Below are 13,396 nucleotides of genomic sequence, written 5' to 3' on the forward strand. Positions count from 1 at the left end.
CGGCCACCACCCCGCGCGTGTCGACGCTGGCCATCACGGTAGACGAGGAGTCCGAGAAAGTGGCACCGCAGGTCTCCTCGCTGCCGCCGTCGGCCTGCGCGAACGCTTGCGGCCCTGGCCCCGGCCCCACGGTGGCCCCGCTCATCTCTCGCTCCAGCCACCTCATCACCTCCTCCACCGCCTCTTCTTCCACCTCTACTATCTCGTCCTCCTCATCGAGTGATATCATCGGGACGTCCGCTTCATCGGATTCCTGGTCCTGCAGCACGGTGGTCCGGCAACGGGGCATCTCCCTCCCGTCTACTTCCATCAGCGGTCAGCGTGGAGTCGACCGAGACCAGTGGCAGGTGAGACCGTGAGGTGCAGGAATTAGTAATACCCCGGTATATATAAGAGATCCACAAAGACGGTGTGTGGGGGCGACGGATGTGGCATCGCTGATGTGGTGGTCGGAAAGAAGAGGAGAGGGAGGTGGGTGGCAGTTTCGGGGCAACAGATGCAGCATCACGAGGAATTAATTTCTCGGTCAGTTTCCGTCTCTTTCTTGGAGGAAAAAGGGTGGTTACACGACTTTTGTGGCCTCCTCCTCCTCCTCCTCCCCTTTCAACGTCTCAATTTTGTGCTTTTTCGCGGTGGTGCAGACGCGTTGTCTTCGTCTTTTCCAGTCGCTGCCGCTGCTGTTTTGATATTGGAATCTTTTCCCTGTCCTCGAGTCACCCCGCATTGGCTGGACCGCAAAGGTTTGCTGTCTTATTTTTAGAGCAGTGCTTGTTCTTTTTTACCAGCCGGTCTCAACTACCAGTCTTTACTGATTTGACACAGCTGCGGGGCCTTCTACTTTGCCGGGCAAGAACGGGAAATGCGCAAGCTATGAGTGTTGGATGGACAAGCAGACGCATCGCCACGATTCTCGGAACACTCGCTGTTGAAGGATTTTTTTTTGGGTGAGATTTTGCCTATCCTATTTCTTCTTTGAACCAAACAAAATAATTCTCGTGGTAATATCAGTTTCGTTGTTTGTAGATGAGATGGTGTTCAAATGGTATTGATTCAGATGCAACACAACAGGGGAAAAAGAAAAAAGAAGTGCCAAAGAATGCTTCAAAAGACTACTAATGGCAAGATATTCTATTGGTTGTAGAGTAGATTTTTCCTTGATTTTTTTCTTCTATTGGCCTCAATAAGTAGATTGTTTTAATCACCCTGCTTTCTTCATATATTCAATGCCTTTGTCTAAAACAATAAATATATAAGTGAGATATACACAAAACCAAATTGTTTGGCAATAAAAACTAAACAGTCAATCTACAAAGAGGATAAGACTCATTTGACACTAAAAACAAATCATTAAAGTAATACTAGTGAGAAAAAATTATCTGTAATTTTTTTTAGATGCAATAATTTCTTTTACGATGTTTCAACATAGACATATTATGTGTATTATTGACAACTTGTTTTTTTATTTAAAATGTGTTGCTTTTAGGGTGAATTTGATGAGATATTCTGTGGACATAAAGATGATAGAGTCGTGGTTTCAATTGTATCATGATGACTCCATATTACGAGAACTTTACGAGGAAGCATTAGAGTACGAAAATGAAAACAATCTTATTTTGCTAGATAATAATAAGACATCATAGACAATAATTGACTGACTAATAATAAGAAACAAATGCTTTCCTACAATGTAGGAACTTTATTCGATCGTTCAATTTTAAAAAGAACCAATTTCAATCATCTCTTTCCTTATATAACAACAATAAAGTCGTAAGTCTCAACTATTTGGGATTGGCTATATAGATCTTTTGTCGTCATTAAGATATGTAAAAGTCATATATTTAGTTAAGTCCAGAATACTTAAATTTTTATTTATAGTTTTCATTAAAGTCTTTTTATGTTCTCCTCTATCTCTCATCGTATCATTAGTATTAATCATTTCACCTCATCTTATTCTTTATCAAAGTGATACCTAGTCTTCTGGTTTTGTATCTCAATCAACACTGTTTAAAACTCCATCTGTATCTCTATTTTGGTACACTCAAGCTGCCTCAGTGTGGAGCTAATTGTCCATTATTTGGCTTCACCTTCACCATGGAAAGTCTTTGCTTTCCTCCACAACTTCAGTTGCTGCTACAGGTGTCTAGTAGATCTTTTCTCCATATAGAATTTGTAATGTGGAACCTAATAGTCTATGATTGGCTTCTATAATGACAATTTACTTATTATTGAACTTCATGACATTCGTCAAGATTATGATTTTTAAAATTTCTATGTTGATTGGACATTTGCAATTTCATAAAATCTTCATGTGAGCATTATTTCCTTTTATGATGCTTTTAAGCATGAAACCTTATGATGCTTTTAAACATGAAACATTTACATTAACAATTCATGACTTAAAAAATCTGACAAAAATAAGGAAGTCAATCATGAATATAAATATAAATATAAATATATAAATATATATATATGTACATATATTAAAAACATTTATAAGTGAACTAAAACCATGCAAGTTATATATGAAAAAAAATTTATTATAGTTTCTTAGTTCTATTACTCTACAAAACCTAGATTTTTCTTAATCTAGTTTCTTAGACTAATATCATTCTTTATGCCATTATCAGATTTGAAATTAAGACAGAAGTGAGGTTTACTGCACTTGCATTTCTAGGTAATAATGCTAGATAGTTCCTGATGATTGAACATGTTCTGCTCTGTGTTAGCATTTTCATGATGTTGTTGACATGGCATCACAAGATAATTGATTATTTCTTTTGGGTTTTTGTACTTGATATCAATTTGGATCGAATGCCTTATCCTCCATTTGATGTTTATGGCCCATCTGTGAGAAGATACTGGAAGGTCTCACAAAACAAAAGGTTATTTATGTGAGTTCCAAATGAAATTGTTGCTTTTAGCATTTGTTGGTGGTCTCATTTCTAAGCCCAAACTCTAAACTATAGTCTGTTCTTTGCACAGCCTGGCGCATACTGACTTGGCTCGTGGCCTGGGACTCAAAAGCTTCCATCATCAATCTACCACTTTGGCTGAGGACATGTTTGGATGAGCCAAACAAGGTAAGGAAAAGCAGGATAAGAATTAAGAGGAATAGAACAACAAAAAGAGAAGAAAAAGGAGCGGAAAAGGGCACAATTTGATGCAAGCACTGCAAAGATGTTCTCTCCAAGACTTAACCGAAGTATGTAGTCTTAACTGTAGAGCTATAATGTCGTTCCAGCAACATTGCTCTGTTTATGCTGCTAAACATTTTACCTTTAAATTGTTACTTCCAGGCGTGTTATCCCCTCCAGGAGAAGTTGTTGCCATTCTTGTTCTGAGGTCCAACGAAATTAGGACATTTCTTGAGGTAATTTACTTGATTTGAGTCCTCTCATTTTGTTGTGTCATCGTTTTTACTGTAAAGTTCATTGGCAGTCTATGCTTCTCACAGCAAAGCGGGAAAAATCCAAAGAGAAATGTGATCTTGAGTTGGCCTTCTCTGCATTGGCGTGTCGTGGTTGGGTCCCACCTGGTACGATTTCTCTCTTGTCGCCTGTGGGTAGACGTCCCAAGCAAAACACTTTTCCTTCTCATTTCGCCATCATAAACGGGCTCCGTCACCTGTGACCAGCGTCCTCCGTCTGATCATGGTCCAACGGTTGACGATGAGTCTCCAACGTGATCGCTGCGATCAAGAAACATAACGAATGGGGGACCTCATGTCCCACAGAAGTCACGTTCTTTCCGTGCTCTCCTCGCCTTTCTCTCTCTCTCTCTCTCTCTCCGTGATCGCATCCGAAGGTACCGTCTTCTTTCCCCGCCTTCCCATTTTACGCCAGAATGTTGGAGAAATTACGCGCTCGAGTTGGTTTATTTGTTGGATCATCTTGTTTCTTACGATCCTTGCTTTCGATTGGTTGATTGAAGTTGCTACTTACGGGTTGCTGTACACTAGGGTATCAGTTCTACAGCAATCTCCTGTTACGATTCCTATTTCTTGTTTCCTTCTTTTTTCTTCATCTTTCTATCTGGCGCTGTAAATGGGCTCCTCGATCGATCTTTTGGTTTGCGCAGATTTCGTTCTTAGTGGTATTTTTCTTTCTTGTTCTTTTCTTGAAATTTGTGGTTGAGAATTTCTGATTTACGGATGTTACGTTTTGTTAGTTCGTTGTTGGGGGTAATGGATCTTTGTTAATTCTTTAGTGGAATCTTGTGATGTAGTTTTCAGTTTTCACCGTGGGGATCTTGGAATTTCTTTTATTTATGTATAGTAGGAGAGTCTGGCTGTTCTCTTGGGTTTTTCGCAGGACGACTTTTACAGCACTGCAAATGGTTAGTTTTGTGAATAGAACGCAGTCTCTCTGTTAGGGTTTTATGTCATTTGCATTTTGGATTGTCATGATTGAGTGCAAATGATATGAAAGGAAAACTTAAAGAATTCCAAGATATCTTACTGTACTTGGCCAAAAAATTTTTGGTGATTCGATTATTAGCATGTCTTTTCTTTTGTTTGGATTATAACATGCGGCATCTAAGGCTTTTGAAGGTTACCAAGTAAATATACTTTTCTATCATATCTTGGAAATCATGGTCCAAGGTTTATATCTTGAGCTATGGTCTGCTTAGTATATCTTCGTCCTTGAATATAGGCTTTCCCGTGAAAATGGTTGTGGCCCAAAACAGCATTGACATGGAGGAGGGAAGCTTGGAGATTGGCATGGGTATGCTACAGTATATCTCTGTTGCCTATGATGCATTTTTTGTTACCATACGAACAAAGTTTGGTCCATTTCTCAACCACAGTTGGCAAAAATAATATTCTTATATCCTCTTTGAGGTTTTGAGATAGTGCTGTTTGTATTTCTTTTTTATTCCTCAAATAACTATCTGCTTGTTTTAATCCTGCATCCATAGAAATGTTGGATTGAATGTGATTTTTCTATTTTCCCTTCAAAAGAAAAGGAAAGGACACAAAAGCTTGAGCCATATATTGTATGATGCCTTTTGTTTGAGGACAGTGAGATTTTTTACTCTGGGCTTTCCGATTTGATAAAAGCCTTTCAGTGTGTACATAATCTATCATGTCATTAGACTCAGTTCACACTCATCAACTTAAGTCAATTGGATATCTTAATACTGTATACCACTAGCAGAAGAAGATATATACAAAATTATAAAGGACAAAAGACTTCGATGATATTGGTCATACGGGGTTATATGCTGCTAATTGGTTTATTGATACAAAATGTTACTTTAAAGTACAAGGAAGAAATGGCAATCACATGTGCAACGTGACCTTTCTGTTTAGTAACTCATCAAAAGTCTAGACTGCAGTTTATATGAACCATAGACTATAGCTTTTAGAGGTCAAGTGAACTCCAGAGGCAAGTTAAAACAAAAGGCATGTAAAAGATAAAATAAGAACTGAAAAAAAAAGCATGTGGCACCTTTACCTCAAAATTCCAAAGATTATTTTATTAGTCAGACACAAATTCAGTACATTTTTACTAGTAATGTTTTGCACAACAAACCGATCATCTCATGCTCTCATTAAGAAATGGACAGACATGCTAAACTGAACAAAAAAGAAGATTTTGTTTCTGAGCAATCAGAAAGATGATGCTTAGATCTTGACCACAAGTAATGTAAGAAGAGAGAAATTATACTAACATGGTTCTAGTTCTAGTCGTTATTTGGATGTGCTAGCTAAATCCAACCTTATGCAAAAGAAATGGTTAATTATATGGGACATGCACAACCAAAGAAACATACTACCATCTTTCTTTAGGCCGTATTAGCACCTCTTCTTTTATTTGAATATGCTTCATTATTAGCTTGGTTTTCTCTTTGGAGGTACTGACACACTTGTGCAGCTTGGTGCCCATATTGATCTCATCAATGTTACCTTTTAGTTCTCATGACAAGTTATAGATTATAACATGTTCCTTTCTTGAATTTTCATAAACCCTGTTGAATAATAGGAGGCCATATCCCCCATAGTTGTAATTCTGGGGCCTTCTATTTTCTGTGTACAGAATACAGGACTGTTTCTGGAGTGGCAGGTCCTCTTGTCATCCTGGACAAAGTTAAGGTGTGTCTACTGTCTACTTTTACCTTTTACTGATAATTTGCTTTATTTACATGTGCCTACAGCATTTCTCCTGTGCAAAGTTACTTATAGCATTATTATTTGATGCTTGAACTTAGAATTCAAAATTTACAACTGATTTATTGTTTTCCATCAATTTATTTTAGGGTCCTAAATATCAAGAAATTGTTAATATACGTTTGGGAGATGGCACAACTCGACGTGGTCAGGTCCTGGAAGTTGATGGGGAAAAGGCTGTTGTTCAGGTTGGTAATAATCTTTTTCTCTGTTTTCTTATTTGCTGATACAATCAATAAATAGTGTATGAAATGACATTTACCACTTCTTTATGCTCCAGAGTTTTTTTTTCTCACTTTTTTTGTTGATTAGAGCATGCTAGCTCTTAGCGATGACACGTAGTGAATGTCTTTGCTACTTGATTTTAGTGTCAGTCTTGCTTGGGTTTTCTGGTCAAAGGCCAAAAAGATTTTATAATTAAGTGTGGTATTTTTACTCTTTAACTACTGCTTGGATCTGTTTAATGTGGTGCTAGATTAATTGAAATATTGAACATGCTATCTTGCTTCTCTGCCAGGTGATGTCATCTTCACAGTTGTCTGTCTTAACAAACATATACATAGATTTACATTTATCTTCTGCAATGTCTTCAGATTTACAGATTTTTGTGGTTTATACTTTATACTTTATAGTACCATTTTCTTTCTAGCTACTTGAACTGCTAGTATGTAGTACTGTTATCAAATGTGATTTAACTGTCTATTTGGCATCACATCCTGTTCTTTAGTTCATAGACTATCTATTTGTATATTTGATAACTTTTTTGGTTTTTATTGTTCACATGATTTTAACGTTGTGCTATCCCCGTCTCAGGTATTTGAGGGAACTTCTGGCATTGACAATAAATATACAACTGTTCAGTTCACAGGAGAGGTATGGTATTTTATTTTGAGTTTCTACTTCTGAACTTTATGATGGCATATGTTTCTATTTGTTGTCTGATTTATGTAATTTCATCATTATTATCCAGAATTTTGTCATGAAATTCAGAGTCTTTTTGAGAAAGCCATTTGCAGAGATGCTTCAATTTTTTTGTATCATGTAAACCTTGAATTGTTCAATTCTAAACCCCTTTGTCTCCATCCCATGTCTGCATGTAATTGTGTTAAGGAGTGTTGGAAGAAAAGTCAGATTGATGTTAGCTAAGGGTGATATGATGAAGATTGGTAGGGTGAATCAGATCAGATTAGTGAGATTAGGATAAAACAAGAAAATAGTTTTTTAAAATAAAAAATAGAATGCAGTGAAACATTTGAATATATAAATTTTATATAAAATATAAAAATAATAAAAAATAGATCCAAAATATAAAAAATAATAAAGATAGTTATGTGCACAATTGATTTTCTAATTACCTTTTGTTGAAGTGTTGGGTGATGTAAAAACTGTAAGAAAATATTTTATTTAAATAGAACATCCGTGGGTATTCTTAATCTCATCTCACTTATTCATGATTGCATCTCTATTATCTTAAAGAGTTCAATGTTAAATCTTTTTTATTTTGGTTTTGGCAACTTAAAGAGAAACATTGGCCTCTTGTACTATGTAGTGTATATGCTTTCCCTTGCATAGATATATTGGCATATTTTGGTCCTAGGGATCAATTTTTCCTCTCTTTCCTTTACACAGGTCCTCAAGACACCTGTGTCGCTGGATATGCTTGGACGAATTTTTAACGGTTCAGGAAAACCTATTGACAATGGCCCACCTATATTACCTGAGGCATACTTGGATATCTCTGGTATATTGTGGAGGACCAAATTCTCATGTTTGACACCATTTCATCTTTCTTGTTTATCCTACTTCTGTTTCTTAGGAAGTATGGAAATTCTTATGAATTATTCATGAATTTCCTTGTAGGAAGTTCCATCAATCCTAGTGAGAGAACATATCCTGAAGAAATGATTCAAACAGGGATTTCTACAATAGATGTGATGAACTCCATTGCTCGTGGTCAAAAAATCCCTCTTTTCTCTGCTGCTGGGCTTCCACATAATGAAATTGCTGCTCAGATTTGTCGTCAGGCTGGTCTTGTGAAGAGGCTGGAAAAATCTGATAATCTCTTGGAGGTAAGCAACTATAGAGTACTAGAAAGATGCTTTGTGACTTTGACTTCTTTTGTTTCTAAGAAAGTTTTTCTTTTCATAAATGTTGAACAAATGAAAATAGGTTTTCTTAAATAGTGGTATGAGCGTATCCTCTTCAAACCTCACACAAGGTCATCTTTGGAGAAAAAAGGTCATCAGAACTAGGCACATCAACTTTTGTCAATCGATGTTATTAAACAAACGTTATAAAGCATCATAAATTAAACATAGACTTGGTTTTTAAAATAACATAATGCTTTTTTAAAAACCTAAGATTATGTTAATTTAAAAAGCAAGCCAATGCTTATAATCTATGATGTTAAAATAACACAATGCTTTTTAAAAACCTAAGATTATGTTATTTTAAAAATCAAGCCTATGCTTATAATCTATGTTGTTTTGCAAAGTTTGTTCACTGACATCAGTTGGCATTAAGTTGTTGCAGCCTACTTTAGAAGTTAATTTGCCTAGGTTTAATGGCCTTAAAATAACATTATGCTTTTTAAAGACCTAAGATCATGAATAAGAAAAAGGACTAAGATCAAGTTTCTTATGCATGAGCTGACTGTAAACTTAGTTGTTATTAATGATCTCATGCATCCTGTTTGTTCTGTCATTTAATCTGAAAGAAGCATCACTTAACTGACTTTTATATGGTATAAAATTTCCAATAATTGCTTATCCGCATTTCAATTTTGGTGCAATACTTTTCTTATTTTGCATGTAGTTTAAAATTTTCCTCTGAAATTGATAGGATGGTGAAGAGGCCAATTTTGCTATAGTGTTTGCAGCAATGGGAGTCAACATGGAAACAGCACAGTTTTTCAAGCGTGATTTTGAAGAAAATGGTTCAATGGAGAGAGTGACACTTTTCCTAAATCTGGTACCTTTTCTAGAATATGTGCAAACCATCATGTTCTAAATTCAGCTAACGTTGACTCAGGGATAAGAAGCCTTTGATGCTTTTATGATTTCATCTTTAGTATCATTATATTTCAGGCAAATGACCCAACAATTGAACGAATTATTACGCCTCGAATCGCTCTCACGACTGCAGAATATCTTGCTTATGAATGTGGCAAGCATGTTCTTGTCATCCTGACTGACATGAGCTCATATGCTGATGCGCTTCGTGAGGTGACATCACTTTTCAGAGTGTAGTTTATGTAATATCTTCTGTTGGCAGGTGGTGGATTTTTTCGGAGTAGTAGTTAGGATCCTACTTGTTTCTGTACTGCACTTCTGCTTCAGAAAGAATGTCAAGACCATGTCCATCGTGTTACTATGCTTGCTTTATTTATTGTGCTTAATATATTTGTTATCGATTTTTCTATGCATTATTTAGATTGTACAGTCATGAGAACTATTTCTTTAGAAACCAATTTTATGCATGATCCACTCTGTCAAAGCTATAAATATATGTGTGCGCTTCTTGCAAATTGCTTGTATAAAAAGATTGCAAATTTTTAGAGGCTTGTGCAAGATACTGATTCTCAGCCTTGGGATTTTGAACTTCTCCGTTTCTCTCTGACATTTCTTGAATTTATCATTGTCAATCTGATTAGGTGTCTGCTGCTCGAGAGGAGGTGCCAGGTCGACGTGGTTATCCAGGCTATATGTATACCGATCTCGCAACAATATATGAACGTGCTGGTCGTATAGAAGGAAGAAAGGGCTCTATCACACAGATACCGATCTTAACTATGCCAAATGATGGTACCGTATAGGTTTCCTAATATTAATGAATTTACTTTTCATTTTAGTGTTGGAACTTGCCAGAGGTGGAAAAAAAAAAAAGAATGAAAAAGGAGGCTTTCTGGTTTTTTTGAGGCCTTGCTTAAAGTTTATTTATTCTAAGATACCACTTTGTTTCCTTATCTTCTACATTTTTTAGATTACATGCAAAGCGGGTGGCTAATGGCTTAATGTTTTCCAACAGATATTACGCATCCCACTCCAGATCTTACAGGCTATATCACCGAGGGCCAAATCTATATTGACAGGCAACTGCACAATCGACAGGTATTCCATGTTATAATAATTTTTTTTTTTTGGCTTGAACTTTTGGTGCCATTATTTATTTGTTAGTTTGGTTTGCTGATGGATTATAAAATTAATTTTTGAATTTGTCTGACAGATTTATCCGCCTATCAATGTGCTGCCATCTCTCTCACGGTTGATGAAGGTTAGCTTCTTCATGGGGGGAGGACCCTGTTCGGTTGAAGTGGACACCGTTTATTAGCAGCTAAGGTAGCTGTTAATTTACCTCTTCGCTAATTTTCTCTTTTTGCAGAGTGCCATTGGGGAGGGTATGACTCGTCGTGATCATGCTGATGTGTCTAACCAGGTTGGTGACTGATTTAAAACTTTTTCCTGCCGGTGGATGGATGGCTTTTTTACGTTGGAAATCTCTCTTCCTCTTTTTTGACAACCTGCATTTCAGTTGTATGCCAATTATGCAATTGGGAAGGACGTTCAAGCAATGAAAGCAGTTGTCGGAGAGGAAGCACTCTCGTCTGAGGATTTGGTTCTCTCTCGCTCGCTCTCTGTCTCTGCATTTCACTTTGTGATGCTAATAACCCTACTTGCTTACTAATCTTGTGGTTGAAACTGCAGCTGTACCTGGAGTTCCTAGACAAGTTTGAAAGGAAGTTTGTAACTCAAGGAGCGTATGATACCCGTAATATCTTCCAGTCGCTTGATCTTGCCTGGACCATGCTACGCATCTTTCCCCGAGAGCTTCTCCACCGTATACCTGCCAAGACTTTAGATCAGTACTATAGCCGCGATGCTGCTCACTGAGATGCAAAGATGATAGTTCACCACCGTATACCTGCCACGACTTTAGATCAGTACAATAGCCACGATGCTACTCACTGAGAAGCAAAGATGCCTTCTTTTTTTTTTTACTTCTTAAATTATGGAGGAGCCAAAGATGAATAAGCCGCTTCTACCTTTTATTATCTTTGGCTTGTCTGATATCAATAATAAAATATCCAACTGCAAATTATTTTATGTACCGAAAATGATGATAATCTATGAACAAAAGATTCTTGTGGATGAAAGCAACTGATTCCAGACCTGTCAAGCCCTCCTGAAGTCAAAGTTTGTCCGATTAGGAAAGGAAAGGAATTATGGATGGATCCACCGCTGGATACTATTCAAACTCCTCTAGATATATAACAAACAATATGATCACTGCATGAAAAAAATTCAGTCAAAAGAAACAATAATAGGGTGAAACCAAAGGGCCGAAATGTATGGAAGGAACTCAACAAACTTGGCTGTGCAAAATCTCCCACGCCTATTCACACGATAATATATAACTTATTCCTGTGAAAACGCCCAAAAACACTTCAACCAGTATCCAGAAACAAAAAACTTGCCAAACGAAAACAATTTGCCATTAGGTCTTCTCTACTAAGAAGAAGCCAAAAATTATCTTACGCTCAGTTAAGTAGTTACTTTTCTCCGAACACACGGCCGGTTCAAATTATTGGCTTTAGCATGCTTCTTCCGGCAATCCAGCATTCTGAACAGCATAGCTTTTAGGTTGGTTTGGAAGCTTCGCTTTGGTGCTTGGTTCCCGTGGTTGCCGCTGTTGCAGCAGCCGAAACGGCCGCCACAGCTGCTCCTACTTTTATGCCGCCAGCAGCCTTCGTTGCTGCACCCACCTTGGTGAAAACAGCTATTCCCATTGCTAGGAGAGCTCTCAAAGCAACTGTCGGTTTCAGTTCCATACCTACTACATTGGGCCCATACAAAATGTTGAGATTATGGGAACCTTACAAATGATAAGTTAGAAGAGGGGAAAGTACGATGAAGCTATATCATGATAGTTGAAGAATCCCAATTTGTTATATACCAATGACTCATAAGATGGCTCAACAAGACTCGTAAGTTCAATTATTGAATATGTTAACTGCTCCAGTTTCTCGTATGTTTATTGATTCAAACAACAAGAATTGAGAAAAACCAATTATCCAAGATCTCCAAATTATCCAAGATGAATAATTAAGAAAGGCGTATTGAGAAGATGAAAAAAATTAGGCTAATAAACAGAAAAACAGAGGTCAAACAAGAAAGGACAATTTGGGGGGTGGGTGGTGGTGGTTTGGGAAGGGGAAAAAAGTGAAGGCCGGCAGCAAGAACTCGACATTCAATAAGATCAGAGGAAACACAGGAAAGGGTGGATGATAAATATCCCAGGAAATAACACTGACTTAGGCCTTCATCTCAAACAGTAAACTATTTTTTTTCCCCTCAGTATTTTGCCATCAGTAAGTGCATTTTGATAAACATTCAGAAAAATGACATTCACTAAAATGGAACATCCAAAATGAACTTAACCTATCTGCTGTCGTCATACCATGTACAATAGAGTTCTGGACCATTTGCAACACAATAAAATTTTCTTGTAAATTCATTCATATTATCCGAGTATGGCAAGTTTTGTCAAAACAAACAGGTGTTCACCACAAGACTACTCCAGCTTATAAATCATAGATGCTCCAGTGTCCAGCTTTGACCGATTTGCAGTTTGACTCATATGATGCCAAGTGACAAACACAAACATCAAGGTGGCTAGCTAATGTGTCATCCACTTGGCACTAAGTGGCAGACACATGCTATGGACCTTTCTGGAATTCCTATTAGAATTAGTGTCATCCACATGGCACTAAGTTGATTTCGATAAAGCCTATGATAGAGTTCCCATATGATTTATTATGGTGGGGTTTAGAAAAAAAAAAAAAGATGCATCGACTAATTATATTGATGTTATTAAGGATATATATGACAATGTAGCCATTAGTGTTAGAACTATAAAGAGTGTGTCTAATGAGTTTCAACTACATCAAAGATCTACATTAAGTCTACACCTTTTCACATTAATAATGGATGAACTTATTTATCGATGACGATGTCTTAATTGATGAGAACATAGGCAACCCTTTGAAACTTGAGATTTTAGATTAATTAGGACTAAAACTAAACATATGAGATGAAATTTTAGCAATATTAGGAATAGACATGAGGGTATAGCTAGGTTGGATGAAATTTTAGTAACATTAGGTATCTTGGATCAATTACTCAACAAAATATATTATTTATAGAGTAAAAATAAAATAGTTAAAATAAT

The 13,396-nt window shown here is 36.9% G+C and overlaps 1 protein-coding gene across 5 annotated transcripts; it reads left to right on the forward strand.

Annotated features, from left to right (window-relative positions):
- Positions 1–383: 383 nt before the first annotated feature.
- On the forward strand, positions 384–11,271 carry LOC103993768 (V-type proton ATPase subunit B 2). Of its 5 annotated transcripts, none has more exons than XM_009413951.3 (23): positions 384–525; positions 642–740; positions 823–944; positions 1,024–1,118; positions 2,628–2,891; positions 2,983–3,202; positions 3,297–3,370; positions 3,439–3,535; positions 3,635–3,804; positions 4,653–4,724; positions 6,039–6,094; positions 6,259–6,357; positions 6,983–7,042; positions 7,799–7,910; positions 8,030–8,238; positions 9,011–9,139; positions 9,256–9,393; positions 9,822–9,972; positions 10,196–10,278; positions 10,394–10,441; positions 10,550–10,603; positions 10,700–10,783; positions 10,873–11,271. In XM_009413951.3, the coding sequence occupies exons 9-23, from the start codon at positions 3,711–3,713 to the stop codon at positions 11,056–11,058; spliced, it is 1,575 nt and encodes a 524-aa protein (XP_009412226.2). In that variant the 5' UTR covers positions 384–525; positions 642–740; positions 823–944; positions 1,024–1,118; positions 2,628–2,891; positions 2,983–3,202; positions 3,297–3,370; positions 3,439–3,535; positions 3,635–3,710; the 3' UTR covers positions 11,059–11,271. The 5 variants fall into 5 exon arrangements, with proteins under 5 accessions (XP_009412226.2, XP_064976005.1, XP_064976006.1 ...); XM_065119933.1 differs by having other exon boundaries at positions 3,455–3,535; XM_065119934.1 differs by having other exon boundaries at positions 2,628–2,882; positions 3,455–3,535.
- Positions 11,272–13,396: the final 2,125 nt, after the last annotated feature.

Source organism: Musa acuminata, chromosome BXJ2-8, assembly GCF_036884655.1.
Source record: "Musa acuminata AAA Group cultivar baxijiao chromosome BXJ2-8, Cavendish_Baxijiao_AAA, whole genome shotgun sequence".
In the NCBI taxonomy this organism is placed as follows: Eukaryota; Viridiplantae; Streptophyta; class Magnoliopsida; order Zingiberales; family Musaceae; genus Musa; species Musa acuminata.

Bases quoted from the DNA above. Each gene is read 5' to 3' on its own strand.
- LOC103993768 (XM_009413951.3), top strand. From the start codon at position 3,711: ATGGGGGACCTCATGTCCCACAGAAGTCACGTTCTTTCCGTGCTCTCC. The intron at 7,911-8,029 runs GTATATTGTGGA...ATTTCCTTGTAG, and splicing joins GGCATACTTGGATATCTCTG to GAAGTTCCATCAATCCTAGT. The intron at 10,784-10,872 runs GTTCTCTCTCGC...TTGAAACTGCAG, and splicing joins CACTCTCGTCTGAGGATTTG to CTGTACCTGGAGTTCCTAGA.